General features: G+C 45.4%; 1 protein-coding gene across 2 annotated transcripts in view; it reads left to right on the forward strand.

Annotated features, from left to right (window-relative positions):
* The window catches only part of GALNT10 (polypeptide N-acetylgalactosaminyltransferase 10), a 222,783-nt gene that overhangs the window by 117,235 nt on the left and 88,100 nt on the right, over nucleotides 1-17,448 (forward strand). For both annotated transcript variants that reach the window (XM_053907053.1, XM_053907052.1), the window contains exon 4: nucleotides 3,906-4,072. In XM_053907053.1, coding sequence (XP_053763028.1) covers nucleotides 3,906-4,072 — 167 coding nt within the window. The remainder of the gene's footprint in view (nucleotides 1-3,905; nucleotides 4,073-17,448) is intronic.

Consider the following 17,448-nt stretch of genomic DNA (forward strand, 5'->3'; position numbering starts at 1 on the left):
ACAACCCAGCCAGATGGAGGAGCAAGATGGCATGTGAAGGAAGTCCCGAGGTCCCAAGGGGAAAGAGACCGACTTGTCCAGCAGAACTGGACCGGCAGAATTAGGGGGGGGTCCTGTCCACACAGCTGGAACTGACCTCACTGCCAGACACCAGGGGTTCATTCCTACTCTCCCCCGCCCAGCTTCCCTTGGTGCCTCCAGCAAAGGCAGAATCTGAAACTAAGGGGACTGTGACCCTGACCCATTTTCCCCCTAACATTTCCTTCTGAAAATTATCAAACCTACAGAAAAGCTCGGAAAGAGTTGCACATTGAGCGCTCATGTGCACCATCTAGATTCTGCAGTTAGTATTCCTCTACTGACTTTATCATATATCTGGCCATCCCTCTCTCCATCCGTCAATCAGTTTTCCTTTTTGAGATGTTTCAAAGTAAGTTAGAGAGACCCAAGTGCCTTTGGACAGTTGATTACAGTGGCATAGGAAAGGAGACATTTTGTTGTTACGTTTCTTGCCCCAATTGTCACATATTTTCTCCAAAAAACTTCTTACCAACCTTGTGGAGCTCCCTCTTTTACTTCTGGGCTATCAACTTTAAAGGTCCCTAGGGGTCCTGGAGGCAATGCAAGGGACTGACACAGCTCTGGTGTAAGGTTGTGGGGAGTAGCAGGAGCTGAGGCGGCCCTGGGAGCACCTGCCCCATAGAGAGGGGTGTCCACTGTCAACTCCAGCCCACTGCTGCCACATGAGACTCATGAGGATTTTTTGTGAGATCTTCTACATTTTAAGTGTTTTCAAATAATGTTTACAGACTGGGTATCAAAGATGACTCTTGTGTATGAGTTTTCTGTAGTTGTCATGGCAGATTACCATAAACGTAGGAGTTTAAACGACACAAAGTTATTCTTACAGTTCTGCAAGTCCGAAGTCCAACATAGGGCTCCTTGGGTGAAAATCAAGGTGGTGGCCAGGCTGCGTTCCCTCCTGGGGGTTCTGGGGGAATCTTGCTTATCTGGGTTGTTGACAGACTTTAGTTATGAAGAGTGAGACCCCGTTATCTTGCCGGCTATCAGCTGAGGAATGTTTCCACCTTCTAAAGGCTGCTCACCTTCCGTAGCTTATGAGCCCCTCCTTCAGTCTTCAAAGCCAGCAGTGGTGAATTGAGTCCTTCTCACAGTTCCATTCTTTGCCCCATCCTTCTCATCTCTCCAACCCAACCAGAAAGGTTCTCTACCTTTAAGGACACTCGTGGTTACATTGGACCCCCTTGGGTAATCCAGGGTCCTCAAAGTCATCTCAAGGTTCTTAACCTTAACCACATCTGCAAAGTCCCTTTTGCCACATAAGGTAATATATTCATAGTAGACATTTCTCCAAAGAAGGTAAACAAATGGCCAAGTAAGTATATGAAAATATACTCAACACCATTAGTCATTAGGAAAATGCAAATCAAACCAAAATAAGATAACACTTCACACCCATGAGGATGGCTATAATCAAAAAGATGGACAATAACAAAAGTGGAGAAATTGGAACCCTCATAGGTTGCTGGTGGGAATGTAAAATGTTCTTGCCACTTTGGAAAACATTTTGGCAGTTCCTTGAAGAGTTCAACGTTGAATTACCTTATGGCCCAGCAATTCTACTCCTTGGTATATACCCAAGAGACCTGAAAACATGTCTACACAAAAACTTGTACATGAATGTTCATGCCAGTGTTATTCATATAGCCAAATATCAGTCAACTCAAATTTCAATCAGTTGATGAATACATAGATGAAATATGGTATATCCATGCAGTGAAATGTTATTCAGCCATAAAAAGAATGAAGTATCAATCCATGCTAAACATGGATGAACCTTGAAGACATGTTCAGTGAAAGAAGCCAGGCACAAAAGACCACATAGTATATGATTCTATTTGCATAAAGTGTCCAGGATAGGAAAACCCATGGAAACAGAAAACAAACTAGTGGTTACTAAGCCTGAGGGGAGGGGAGAATGGTTAGTGACTGCTAATGAATATGAAGTTTATTTTGGGGGTGATAGAAATGTTCTGGAATTAGATAGTGGTGATGGTTGTACAACTTGGTGAAGTATGTTAAAAAGTACTGAATTAGACACTTCAAAAGGGTGAATTTTATGTTGAGTTTCATGGTATGTGAATTATATCTCAATTAAAAAGGAGATTCAATATATAAGATTAAGCTTAAGTAAAACTGCATAGTCTTGTATATTAAATATAAAACTGTAGCATGAACTCATGATGAATCTACTAAGATATATTTTTGACTCTGACCAGTGTAAAGGTGTAGAAACCATAACCAACCTAGTAGTTAATGAAGGCCCTTAGTGTCCGTATTGCAGGATCCAAATGGTGATATCGATGATAATCAGGAGCCAGGGTTCCTTGGCAGAATGACTGATCCAGGTGAGGGCAGAAAATGTACAAGTTAAGCCTGGAGCATCTTTTATAATCTTTTATCAGAAAGCAAGGAAGTTATCAGTACTCTGGGGTCATATCCAAAGGACTAGGAGCCAACTTGAGGAGACTCTCTTGGGCTAATGATGGTTTTATTTGGGAACCAGAAAGAATAATATTTGCAGTGAACTGAAACATATTATGTTAACATTTATGACCTCCTAATGAAAACAGATAATTGGCTGTCTTTGGAAGATGCTGGGGAGTCGAGTCATTCTAAAAACTGATAATCAAGAATGTATCATGTCTTTCATGTACTTCGGGGTAAACAAATTGTTGATGTGGTCATTTTTCTTCACTGTAGTATCCCTGCTAGAAAATCAAGAATGATAGAATAAGAGTATCACCATTTTAAAAACCTCCAGTGAAATGAAGGATTTAGACATTGGTCATCGGTGGCCACCAACATCACAAAAGGAAAGATAACTGGACAGTATGTTTTTCCTTTGGGATGCTCACACCACTAGGGAGAGGTTGCCAGAATATCTCATCAAAGTAGGTCACGTCTCTAGATCTAACCACCAACGTACTGGAACCAAGGAAGAGTGGACAGAGGAACGTGTTCAGAGACACCACAGCAACCCAAGCAGCAAAATGCAGACTGTAGGAAATCCAGTAGGGCAAAGGACCCAGTTTCTTCAACAAGTACATTGTAAAGAAAAAAAGAGACTTAGAAGACACATCAGCTAAAGGCATCATGTGGGCCTGGTCGTGATCCTGATTTAAGTAACTGTAAAAAGACATAAGAAGAGCAGGGAAACTTGAGCACCAACTAGATATTTGATGATACTAAGGAACAGTGTTGATTCTTTGGGGCTGTTACAGTGATATTAAAGGCCCACAGGGCACAGCCTCCCACCCCAAGCTTACCATGTGCCTGGTGGAGAGCAGAGGAGAAAATGTGCAAGCAGAGCCCAGGGAGGGAGAGCAGAGGGGACCGAGCCAGTGAAGCGGAGTCCGTTCTTCCAAACTCATGGCTAAATGGTTTCTGCTCCACTGGTGAGGAATGTGCAAGGGGTAGGGAGAGAGGCCAGAGTTGGACTGAAGCTCTGTCTTCCACTGGGAATCCTGAGGATGGGTAGCCACCTTCCTGTGGCTGTTGAGGCTTAAACAAGTTAGCACATGGAGAGCGCCAGACCCCATGTTGCTCCCTCAGCGCTGGCTGGCTTTGGTTTGTAACTGCTCTCCTACAGAGTCAGGGGGCTCTTGCATACATATACCTGTGTACCGTGTGTGCAGGAACTGGAGGCCAGGCTTCGGGATGCTAGGTGGAAGGAGGTTCTGAAGTGACTGAGGTATTCCTGGCTCTCACTCATTCCCTAAAGGCTGGAAAGGAGTGGGCTTTGCAGTTAGCCAATTGTTGAGTTCTGTTGGCGAGAGGAGAGCTGAACCTGACCTTTCCTTGTCCCCTGTGTCTCCCTCTAGCTGCAACAGCAAGCGCTACCTGGAGACACTCCCCAACACCAGCATCATCATCCCCTTCCACAACGAGGGCTGGTCCTCCCTCCTCCGCACCGTCCACAGCGTGCTGAACCGCTCGCCCCCAGAGCTGATCGCCGAGATCGTGCTGGTTGATGACTTCAGTGATCGAGGTAGGGCCCACCCCACCCATCTTCCTGCCCCCCACACTCCATCGAGTGACTGGCCAAAGGGGTGGCCGGTTTTCTTCTTCAGCAGCAGGAATGTCTGGGCCACCGTTCACTGATGCTTGCTCTGTGCCAGGCCATGACCGTGGCCCTGTATACAGTATCTCACAACAGAAGTAGGTTCTGTTTTTATCCTGTTTGTAACAATGTAGAAGTGTACTGGAGTGCAAATACCAGAAAACTTGATAAACTTAGGCACAAAAGGGGTTCATTCATTCACTAATTTCATAATAAGACCCAGAATTGGTACAGCTGCCTCAGACTGTCATCAAAGAACCAGACTTCTCTGTGCCTGCTTCCTCATCCTCATGGTCGCAGAATTGCTGCTATACCTCTGGAAAGTCTGCCTTTCAGACAAGAAGCAGCAGAAAGGGCAAAGAGAACAAAGCCTCCTTTTTTTTTTTTTTTTCAAGATTTTGCCTTCTTATTCAGGAAAGTCTCCCCCCCCCAACCCCCCAGGGAAAGATTTTTGGCCAGAACTCTGACATCCAGGCATCCCTATCTGCCGAGGTGGCTGGAAATATGAATGTTTTGATTTGGGGGCCTCTTGAGTAGATGTACGAAAGGGAGAAGTGCATTAGAGAAGGTGTTGAATGAGCCCATTTTGCAGAGGAGAAGACTGAGATACTTGCCTGCTCTGAGTGGGCTCACTGACGTGGTCTTTCCTGAGGGAAAGTAAGTAGGGTGTGATAAGGCAGTAAGGGTGATATTCACTCACTCTTGCCATCTGTGTACCAGCCACAGCTGGGCCCTCTCTCATGGGGCGGGCCAAGTTCCATCCTGCCTTGGTATCTACCCATGCTGTTCCCACTGCCTGGACACCCTCTTCCCAGCCCTTCCCATGAGCGGCTACTCTCACACCCTCTTCAGTTAGGTGCCCCACCCCCACCACCATTCACTCTTCTCCATGCATAGTTGCACGGCTACTTGTTGACCTGTTTGTTGTCAGTCCTGCTCACTAGGTCACTAGATCATTTGCAGTCTAGAGCAGGTGATTCAGAACTGTTTGCGAATTAGTGAATGAATGAACCAGAAGGGAGGAAGGAAGGAAATGCATGGCAGCTACACCCCCACCACATAAAGCCACATTAGTAGCAGGGTTGTCTTCAGCCACGGAGACAGATGTGGCTGTGGAAGACACAGACGTTCCTTCTGTGACTGGTGCTAGCCTTGTGTCTTTGTGCTCCGCCTCGGGAACCTGTCACCTGTTTTCTGAAGCATCAGCTGTCCTGGCTGTAGACCCACAGCACTTGGCAGGATCCCTCTCGAGGACATTAGTCTTCCAGAGGGAGAATAAACCAAACATCAGCTGGATTAGAAGCGAGCATTTCTCCTTGAACAGCTAGAAAGAATTTTTTTTATTTTTTTTAATGTTTGTTTATTTTTGAGAGAGAGACAGACAGCATGTGAGTGGGTGAGGGGCAGAGAGAGGGAGATGCAGAATCCGAAGCAGGCTCCAGGCCCCAGGCTGTCAGCACAGAGCCCGACACGGGGCTCGAACCCACGAACTGTGAGATCATGACCTGAGCGAAGTTGGGTGCTTAACCGACTGAGCCACCCAGGTGCCCCCGAATTTTAAGACCATCTAGGCTACTGGCTTTCACTGTGCGTCTCAGAGCACTAAGGGCACAGGGGTGCCTCGGGGAGCACCGTGGGCAGTATGTGCAGGTGCAGGTGGGGTGCAGATCCCTCTGTCGGCACGGTTTATATTTGGTTCCCGAAAAGGTGTTCACTAAGAGGAGCTGCACTGCTTCAAAATGCGTAATGACCACAGATACAACTGAGCCTGCTCATTTTACAGACGGGAAACCCGAGGCTGAGAGCAGTGGAGGGCTTACCTAGAGCACCCAGCTGGTGGTTGCAGACGGACAACAGTCCCGTCTTGGGGCTCCCAGTGAGGCCTGTGCCTCCTCAGCTCAGCTGTTTATGAAAAACATCTGCAGAAGTGCATTTTACTCTTTTCTTTCCCCAAGGCCACTTCTCAATAAATTACTTTTCCAGCGTATTAAAGAGCAGAGTTGTTGCTAAAAAGAGCTTATTATCAAGCACATCCAGTCCTAGACTTACGATGGTTTGCACCTCTAATATCCCAGTTTCTTCAGTGTTGTACTTGGTGATAAAAATAACATGACACACCCACCCTCCAATAATAAAAGAATGTGACAGTCTTGAGAAAGAGGTAAATTTCATAAGAATGACACTTTCCAAGTGCATCTCTTTCTCCAGAGAGCAAAAATATGGATCCTGTGTGGTGCCGTTGCCAGACCCTAATACGATAGGGAACAGAACAGATACTATCCCATTTCACAGATGAGAATGAGAATTAAGGCCCCTGAGTGTTGCCCCTTTGTCTCAGTGAATCAGGCGTGCACCCCAGAGAACTCTTAGCTCAGGCCCCTCAGTCCTACACATTAGCTGTCAGATTTTGCAACCTTCATTTTTCAGAAAGGTAATCATCATTCGTGTTCTGAGAAGAAATTCTTAAGGCAGCTTTGGAAGAAAACTTACTCAGAAGTGATTGTTTTAAAAATGAGATTTGGGAGAAGCAATTTCAGAACTATGGAGAGGCCTGTCCAAAGTACGGCAAATGTGGGCCATCACGAAAGACAGATTTCTCTGGGCCACGTGAGCAGAGGCAGTTCTCAGCGTTGAAATTCAGAGATGCTAACAACGGGCGAGATTGGTGCTGCCCAGCAGAAGGCATCTTCCTCTGAAATGAGTCTCCTCCAGGATCCTCAGGGCAACTAATTGTAATTCAGCTAAGGGTTGAGACCTCGAGTAGGAGACAAAATTGGAGCAGATGAATGCTTGAAATGAGAACCAGAGCTCTGTGCAGGCAGCACCGGGGACAAGACTGGAGGCTGGTGCTGGCCTCACAATAATCCCGGCCTTACCTACAGATAGAGCACTGCAGTTTTCCAGGGGTGTCCAAAAGCTCTTCAAATGTGTGAGCTTTGCTTGAGGATTAAGAGGACACAGAGATGCTTTTGCACGAGTGGGAGAGAAAGACGAGGGTGGAGGGGGGCAGACCTGCCTCCAGACAGCACTGCCCGGATGGCAGATTTTTTATTAGGAGACACGACAGAGGCCTTTTTGTTCATTTGTATTTTTCTGTTCCTTTTCTCCTTTTCCTGCCCACTTTCAAATAGTGTTGGTTTTGCAGAAAAATAGGGTATGCAGTAATGGAAAGGGTTATTGTCCTTGGATGAATGATGGGCTACCTGGGATGATGAGGTACAGAAATGAAAGGCGTTGGTATGATCTCATTGACAGTATTTTCCTCAACTCTACTCCCAATCAGTAAATGAACAAACAAACACACGGAGAAGGAAGTCTTTGTTTGTTTGTTTGTTTGTTTGTTTGTTTTCTTTGTTTTGAGAGAGAAAGGGAGAGGGCTGTGCACCAGTTGGGGAGGGGCAGAGAAAGAGGGAGAGAGAGAGAATCCCAAGAAGGCTCCACGCTGTCAGCACAGAGCCCGACCCAGGGCTCCCATCTGACTATTGAGAGATCACAGCCCGAGCTGATGCTTAACCAACTGAGCCACCCAGGCACCCCCTTAGAAGGAATTCTTCAGCAGGTGTTTGTAGAGCTATTGATGGGTCCCTGGCAGTGAGTGGTGCTGGGGGGATTACAGACACTGCTGGACCCACTGGCTCACACAGTAGAGACCCTCACCAGTGAAGCCAGAGTCAGGTCCTCTTTCCCATGATGGACTTATAAATTCTGACATGCACTCTTATACCAGCCGAGTCATGGGAGCACATCAGGGAATCCATTCTGCCCTGCCCTGGTCTGCATTTCAACATACCGCTCTTGCCCCTGCCCCTAAGCATCCACATCTGTTCCTCTCTCAGCCTTCATTTGCTTCCAGGACCCCACCACCATTGGGGTGGCTATTCCCCACCTCCACTGCATCGCTTCAGTTCTTTTGCCATGAGTTTTGTACTGCTTATTTTGTTTTTCCCTTTACTTGTCCTGATTTAATTCATCTTCGTATATTCAACGACACTCATGAATTGACTGTTGCTGTTGCTGATGCTGTGCTAGATGCTAGGGATACAGCAGGGCTGACACAGTCTTCTCCACAAAGACTCACATCTAGATGGGCAGACAGACGAGGTAAGAGACCATTGTAAGACCATGGAGTGTGTGACCCTTGGTGGAGAGCCAGGTACTGTGGAGCACAGAGAAGATCAGGAAAGACTTCCAGAGAAAATTCTAGCTAAACTCCATCCTAAGAGATCAGTAGATACTACTTCCTGGGGTATGGGGTGAAGAGTATTTGAGGCTGAGAGGACAGCATGAGCCCAGGCTAGGAGTGAAGGAGAAAATATGCAAAGTCCAGAAAGAGCCATCTGTAACCTCATCACCTGCAGGCAATTACTATTAACATTTAGGCTTTTTCCCCCCACCCTCGGGTTTTTAATAGACTTTACCTTTTAGATCAATTTTAGGTTCACTGCAAAGTGAAGCTGAAAGTAGAGAGTTCCCATATACCCCTCCACCCCCACCACACATGTAGCTAGCCCCTGGCCCCCATCAATGCCCTGCACCTGCATCAGAGTTACATTCGTGACAATCGATGGACCTACGTTGACACATCACCCCAAGTATATAGTGGTATATTGGGGTTCACTCTTGGCGTTGTACATTCTGTGGGACAAATGTATGATGGACATATATCCACCATTAGAGGGTCCTACTGAATAGTTTCACTACCTTAAAACTCCTCTGTGCTGTGCCTGTTCCTCCTGCCCTCCTCCTAACCCCTGGCAGCCACCGACTGTTTGCTGTCTCCATGGTTTTGCCTTTCCCAGAATGTCTAATATAACTGGAATCATACTCCAGGCAGCCTTTTCAGATTGGCTCCTTTCACACAGAAATATGCACTTAAGGTGTCTCCATGGCTTTTTATGGCTTATAGCTTATTTCCTTTTGGTGCAGACTAATATTCCACTATCAGGACATATCACCGTTTAATTATCTACTCCTCAACTGAAGGACGTCTTGGTTGCTTTTGCAAGGTTTAGGCAGTTATGAATGAACCGTTTTAAACATCCATGTACAGGTTTTGGGGTGGACATGTTTTTAGCTCACTTAGGTAAATACCAAGGAACACAATTGCTGGACTCCCATGGGAAGAGTATGTTTACTTGTGTAAGAAGCTGCCAGACTCTCCCAAAGTGACTGTACCGTTCTGCATTCCCGCCAGCTGTGAACGGGGGCTGCTCTTGTTCCACAGCCTCGCCAGCATTTGGTCTTGTCAGTGTTCTGGATTTTTGCCATTCTCATAGGTGTGTAGGAGGGTCTCGTTTTAATTTGCATTTCCCTATGACGTGCTGTTGAGCATCTGTCCACATGCCTGTGTGCCATTTGTAGTTTTTTTTTTTTTTGGTTTCCAGTGTCTCTTCATCTCCATTTTCTTTCTCATACCCTCCCAATCCCCTTTTAGTTCCACTCCAGCTGAGGTAACATGTTAATAGTCTGGTGTGTGTTACTCTACACCATTCTGCATAATAATACTAACATGTAACGGCATGTAATAACAAGAGCTAGTACTTAATGAGCACCTATTTTGTGCTAAGTGAATTCCCTCATTCATTACCATAACACTCTCGTGGGTTCTCTCCTTCCCAGTGTGAAAACCACTGGGCTCAGATGATCTCAAACCGCTTTTGCCTACTTAAAAAAGGTAGTATTTCTATCCCCATTTTATAGATGAGAAAACTGAGATACAGGGAAGTTACGTGAGTAGCCAATATGTGCTTAGCTCAAAGAAGCAGAGCTTTGTTTTAAAACCATGCATTCTGATGCTAAAACCTTTACCCCTAATCTTTACATGGCTTTTTGTTTTCCTTTTTTTTTTCTTTTTTTTCCCTTTTAAGGATCATACTGTACACATTCCTCCTTTTATTCCTGTTAATGTATCACAGACATCCCTTGGGTCAAAAGATATAGAGCTAACTCATCTGTTTTTTAATAGCTAGATAATATCCCTCTACGTTTAGTGCCTTTATATTGTACTTTGTGTAGTGGACGTCCAGTCATATTTAACTTTGTATCCAGGTTTCTGTTACTTAACTTTTCTACAATCAGTTGCCCTTGTCATTATAAAATGACTGTCACATCTTTCCTTCTCTGACTCAACTGTGAAATAGAGACAGGAGTCAAGTGACCCCAGAATATTAGCTGTATTGTTGGAGAGGCTGGTCCAGAGAACACAACATCGATCTGTTCCTACCGCTTTCTTCCTGAACTAACTGACCCGGGGACAAGCTTAGCAGCTAAGGAACTGTGAGCCTCCCTGGCAGGGCAGAGCCTATGCCAATGAGCACACCACAGGGAGGAAAAGATAAAGCAGGCCACGCAGGTAGAATGATGGTGTGTATTTTGGCCTGCCCAGCATCACCTCCCGTGACCGCGCCAGATGTAAAACACTGTTCCCTCTACAGTATGAGGGCAGAAAAGACAGTTCCATCTTACAGATGACCAAACTGAGGCTCAAAGAGATTGGTGGTAAGTGGCCTAAAGTGCTTACCTGCCCTTAGAGTACAGTAATCCCCCTTTATCTGTGGTGACATGTCTTAAGAACCCCAGTGGATGCCTAAAACCGTGGATAGTACCAAACTCCATGTTTACCATATTTTTTTCTATATAACCGCGATATAGCTTAATTTATAAATCATGCACAGTAAGTGATTAACAACTAATAATAAAATCGAACAACTAGAACAATATACTGTAATAAAAGCTATGTGAATACAGTCTCTCTCTCTCTCTCTCTCTCTCTCTCTCTCTCTCTCTCGTGCCTTACTCACTCTGCTTCTTGTGATGATGTGAGACGATACAATGCCTCGTGATGAGATGAAGTGAGGTGAATATGTAGGCACTGTGAGGTGGAGGCAGGCTACTGTTGACCTTCTGACAGGTGATCAGAATCCCCAGCCTCCCGAACCACTGATGGCCGCAGGTACCTGAAACCAGAGAAAGCGAAACCACAGATATGGGGGGGACCAAGCCAGTCTCGGTTGGTAATCCCACTTGACAGAAAGGATTGATCTTCCCCGTGATGGGCTCCATAATCTTAAGAATCCCACATCTTAAGTGTCAGTCTCTAGGGTGTCTAACAACTAAGAAAATCCACAGGCTTCTTGATTTTCTTCTCCTGTAATATCTTTGACATCTACAACGCCTCTCTCTTGGAATCCAAAGGAGAGGACTCCTAAGAAGATTAGAGCTGTTACAGCATATCAATTAGTTTATAATGAGGGAACTCTAGAAACCTTTTGGTGGATATCTGGCAGGAACACAGGATGCAGGAGTCAGTATGTTTATGGGATATTTTGTGCATCTTTAAAAAAAACAGGATTTTGTGAATCAAGCACTGTATAAATGATTTACAGAGATAGCAAAAAAAAAAATCAAATAAATCGCTCAGATTGCATCTGAAGCATCAAAAACACTGATGTTTGGGAAAGAATCGTTTCTGTAGTGGAAAATAGCTGCATTACATTTTCAGAAAGGTGATGTTTCTATTGAGGTGGGTGAGCCTTCTACATTTTAAAAACTTGGCACAGCACCACTGTGCTAAATTGCCGATACTCTCCTGGTTTTCTTGTGAGGATTAAAACCTACCCCTTTCCACTATTTTAGTGTTTCCTTGAAAACATAATGGCGGGGGTGGGGGGGTGGGGGGAAGCAACAACCAGTAGAGCAGGTTATTGGAGGTCCTTGGAATAAGGCTTCCAGAAGGAGGACCACAGAAAGCCCTTGGCTTAGGGCTGACATGAATTGTTATTTACTCAGGGTCTTGAGGGAGATGAAATTTGAGGCCGAAATGAAAGTAAGAGGTTCCTCAGTACCTAAGTTGATTTGGCTCAAACCAACCAAATCTTTTCACATCCTTCACACTTAGCACCATGGCTGGGGAGCTGAAAGGGCTGATTTGGTCTGTATCCAGGAAAGGAACAGGCAATACCAGCAATAATAGTAATGCAGCATGGTACTTGTGTGGCACTTACTGGGTACCAGGCACTGTTGTAAGTGATTTAAACATGTTGTATTTCATTTTATAGGAAGCCTCTTGAGTGGCCAACATTTGCCTTAAGGGAAAATTCACCTTCAGTAGACAGTGCAAACCAGGGTACAAGAACTTCACCTCCTCTCCATACCCCAGCTCCTGAGCAAAATGACTTTTAGGTAAAAATAACAACAGAGCTTTTAGGTAAAGAAATGCTTATGTCTAGGGCTGCCTGGGTGGCTCTTCACGGTTCGTGGGTTCAGGCCCCGCATCAGGCTCCGTGCTGACAGCTCAGAGCCTGGAGCCTGCTTTAGATTCTGTATCTCCCTCTCTCTCTGTCCCTCCCCCACTCGTGCTCTGTCTCTCTCTCAAAAATAAATAAATAAAAATGTTTTTTAAAGAAAAGAAATGCTGGGGCGCCTGGGTGGCTCCGTCGGTTAAGTGTCCGACTTCAGCTCAGGTCATGATCTCGTGGTCTGTGAGCTCGAGCCCTGCGTCGGGCTCTGTGCAGACAGCTTGGAGCCTGAAGCCTGCTTCGGATTCTGTGTCTCCCTCTCTCTCTGCCCCTCCCCTGCTCATGCTCTCTCTCTCTGTCTCAAAAATAAATAAAAACATTAAAACAAATTTTTTTAAATGAAAAATAAATTAAAAAAAGAAATGCTTATGTCTAATAGATATGTTCTGCTGCTGTCATTCACTGTAAATATTGGCCCAGTTCTCTAAATAATACAAGTTCTAGCCCGTTAATGAAGCACATTGGCCAAAAAGGCAGGCATTGGCTCTAACCTGCTGCGAACACCAGACACACGGGCAGCTGTAAAATGAGCTCATTGCAAAAAGATACTTGGAGGATTCTTCCCAGTTTCCTTGCAGAACTTCCAGCCCCTGAAAAGTTCGATCGTGTCTTTTGTCAGGCGACCCCCAACTCCAGAGCCAGTTTTGTTTTGATTTGAATCCAGAAGCACCTTCACAGCTGTAAACATTGGGGACTTAAAATGTAACCAGTTTTCCTAGCCAAAAATAGGTGATCCTTGACAGTTCTGAAGATCAAGAAGGCCCAGTCCACACACTTGCCTGTGATTTACTTACTCCAGAAATTAAAAGGAGAAAATTGCAGTACCGGCAGTCAATCTAGTGTTCATGGACATTGCGAGTTTAATTTCTCCTCTGGCTCTCTTCAGTCTCTAGCTTTACTATCTCAAGTAGAGCGATCTCACGAAAATGCCACTTTTGCATCATTACATAAGACAAAAAAATAAGCGTGTAGGAAGGCCATAGTAACATCTCTTCCCCTTATGTGATTTAGTCACGTTGGTTCCTGTAAAGTATTAACAGATTCAGACTGCCTCTTCCAACTTTTCTGGATGCTCTGTACATGCAGGTCCTTCTCTTGAAAGTCCAAAATGTTCATTCTTCCCAGAATAATAAAATAATAGTAATAATTTTATTTGTTTGCTTCATATGCGCCCACCTCTTCAGAGATGCCCACAGTATTTATGAGCATCCAGGAGTCTCAAAATAAGCAGTAATGCCCACCATCAACTGTATGTCCTCCAGTCCTATGCCTGTTAATGCATGGGATTTACTGGGCATTACTAATAATGTGCAGTGAGGGTGAATACAGAGGGAATTCTAAAGCTATGCTTTGTACCCAGTCTTCTCAGAAACCGTTAGGTTTTTTTTTTTTTTTCCTGTAGGCTGTCAGAATATATGATCTAGAATATTCCAAAGAACAAGTGCACTCCAATCTCTGTTAATGTAAAACTCAAACTAACAATTACCTTCCCAGAATCTCCACAACAGCCAGCAGATTCATTTTAACGAGGTGGGAGGAAAGACCAGACCTGACCTTTCCCGGAAAACCTGTCCCTGCTGCCGTAAGACAGAAGAAGTGGTGCTTGAACTCATGAGTGAATGAAAATGACCTATAAATAGACCTGGTTCCTGAGCAGAGTTGACTGTAAATATTCTTTGTGGTCGACAAAAAACCCTGTTTTCTTCCTGCCTTCTGGCTGAGGGAAGATGAGAGACAGAGTGAGTTTGGTGACGTACTCCTCACCTATGGTTTGTGCCTGTGCTCCTGCAAGGACGGCTGGTCACTAATACCATGGGGGTGGCCCTGGCCCGTCTGGCCAGTGATGTTCCTTCCCCATGGCCATGGTGATTTATTCAGGGGGCTGGCCTGTGGTGCCAGCTGAGCCGAACTAGTTCTACCCCATCCTCTCCCATCTCATGAGCCAATATGTTTGGCAGGGCCCAGCACGCGTTGGCATTCAGTAAATGGTTCTTGTTAATGATGCTATTATGGTGGTGGTGGTTCTTATTACTATTAACTGGGATGTGGGGTGATGGGTGCTGAGCTACCCCATCTACCGCAAAGGCCTACTACTGGGCTTAGTTAAAATCAGAAACGTGTCAGGGGCGCCTGGGTGGCTCAATGGGTTGAGCGGCCGACTTTGGCTCGGGTCATGATCTCGCGGTCTGTGAGTTCAAGCCCCACGTTGGGCTCTGTGCTGACAGCTCAGAGCCCAGAGCCTGCTTCGGATTCTGCGTCCCCCTCTCTCTCTGCTCCTTCCCCACTCATGCTCTGTCTCTGTGTCTCTCAAAAATAAATAAGCATTAAAAATTTTGGGGAATTTCAAACTGGGAAAGCATCAACTGGGAAGCTTGTTAAAATGTAGGTTAGCAGGGCCCAGCAGCAGAGATTCTAAGTCAGTGGCTCTGGGGCAGGCCCCAATAATCTTGCTTTCTCAGCCAGTATCTCATACTATTTTGCTAGAGTTGAAATGGTGTTTAGACTTGGAAAACACCAGATTATAAGAATGGCAGGACATCTATCACAAACAGATGCTTTGCGATAGAGTTGGATGGTGATTTCTGTGAATGTGTGCATAGTCTGGACTGCATGAGGTGCAAACACATGTGGCCCTTGGGGGAGGAGACCAGTTCAGTATCAGCCAGACCCCTGTTTTCCGGGACGCCTTGTCATAAATAACTGCCTCCCTGGAGCAGGCCATGTGGATTTATGGTCCCACATTTAATTTCAACTGCTATTCATTAATCCTGATGATCTCACTTAAATTATTAAACAGTCATATTCCAATTTTGAGGGCACTAATTATATCCTCGAGAGGCTGTTATTATCTGGATGATGACATACACTCAGCCAACACCAGACTGTTTTCTCCCCACTCATCAGAATTTTATACTTTCTCAGGATTTTTTTTAGTTGCTGAGTGTGTGTGTTTCGTATGACGAGATCTCCTTGCTGAGGAGGTATAAAATGCTGGAGCAGGGGTTCTCAAATTCTGGTGTGCAGAAGAGTCACCTGCGAAGTATGTTTAGCGTGCAGATTGCGGGGCCCCACCCTGCAGACATCCAGGTTCTTAGTCTGGGTGAAGCCCGGGAATCTGCACTCTGTCCAGCTCTCTGGAGATTCTGATGCAGGCGGTCCCAGGACCACCATTGGGAAACTGAAGACCTGAGAGGGTAAAGCCCTCATTCAAAGCCCTGCACCAGAGCCACAACCCACATCTCTGGCCCCATTGTCAGGATCAAATGAGATAATAAATGGGAAAGGGCTTTGGAAAGTATTCAGCACTCTATAAATACGAGGAGGCACTATTATTTTCAAGCTGGAATGGCCTTGTGACAGAAATGGCTTGGTACTTTCTCTCTAAATTACCATAATCACCTGTTTGAGGCCCCAACCGAGCTCATAACTCTAAGTGCAGCAGGCATGGAGGAAATTCCTCCTGAAACATCCAGTAAAAAAAAAAAAAAAAAAAAATTCTTTTGATGTGAGAATGCACTTGGGTGCCTGCCTGGTCCTCAGTCAGAAGCCCCCTGCCTTCTCTTTTCTGGGGTAGACCAACATCCCGTCCAACCTGGGGACACCTGACTTCAAAGCCCTGTTCTCCAGGGTATGGATTTCTGGCCTTTCCTGGGACATTTAAAACTCACCCACGAACAGTTTTTGCCCCCAAAGTGCTTCCTTGATATCAGCCCACTTCTAACCACACTCATGGCTTTGGAAATAGAAAAGCTCAAATCAAGGCCACCCTGGTTTTGTTTCTTTCAGCTCAGTGTACTCACCTGCTTAGGTTTGTTGCAAGAGTGTCATGAGGCTAGGTCAGCAATGCTGATGGCCACCTCTGTGCTCCTGTGCCAGGTCTGCCCTGCTGTGTCACGATTAACTGGGCAGCTCTTGAGAAAGCATTTCCTCATATTGAATTAAAATCATTCCGCCCTACAACATCCGTCAGCCCGGTTTATTTCTGCCCTGATCTTCCCACGGCTCCCTCTGGGTTTTAGAAGACCCTGTTTGTATCTCCACCTGCAAGTTCCTTCCAGTACAAGATAAATTTCTAAAAAATGTGGTCGTAGAGTAAGTTCAAGAACAGACACTCCAATTCTATTCACATTTCCACCTTTATTTTTAAATATTTCTTCCACACTCCCACGGATCCTATCTCTTAGGGAGCTCTCCACATGCAAAACCTCAAGTTCAGGCATTTGCAAGTTACCCACACGCAAAATCTATTTTTAAATCTGGAAGAAATCAAGGCTTTCCACTGATGGTAAGAAGCCTAGTGTTTCCAGGCAGCACGACTTCAGAGTTTAGGGAATTTCTGCTCTACTTTCAGGAATCTCTACCTAGCCTGCACATTTTAGAAATGAGAAGTGGAAACCCACCGGGCACTTCAGTCATTTGGCTGGTTCATGACAAAGTGCTGCTCCCATTCAGGAACATCTGCTGCTGGCTGGGCACACCCCCCACAAGCTATCAGGCACCTGCATAAGTCAGGAACACAGCCCTATCTCCCAATCCAGGCTGTTTCCAGTGGGTATGCTACTGCTGGCCCGACCATCCACTGTGCCCAAAGGGCAAGGCTACAGCGGCAGGTATAGACACCCTGGTTATGTCCCTTTTTTTTTCCCACCCTTCCCTGACTTACTGTGTGAGCCAAATGTGCACCAAAGCTCGTCCTTGAATACATTTCCCAACCGGTACAGTTGAACATCCACCCCACTTTAGCGTTCGAGCTAGCTGCTAACACAGCACATACAGTACAGACTCGCAACAGGACTCAACAGCATTCTTAGGCATCTCACAAAGGCATTGGCTCTCATGACAATTTCTTTGGATGTTCATCAGTGTCTACAGTGAACTTAATTACAAAAGCCCACCTTGACAGATCCACTTTTATGGCACGATATCGACTCCCTTATAGATGATGTTGTTTTTGTAGCAGCATAAAATTGTCCTTGTGCAAATTATTTTGAAAAAAGAAACTAAATG

The sequence above is a fragment of the Panthera pardus genome, unplaced genomic scaffold (assembly GCF_024362965.1).
Source record: "Panthera pardus isolate Hobbes unplaced genomic scaffold, ASM2436296v1 HiC_scaffold_2, whole genome shotgun sequence".
Classification (NCBI taxonomy): domain Eukaryota; kingdom Metazoa; phylum Chordata; class Mammalia; order Carnivora; family Felidae; genus Panthera; species Panthera pardus.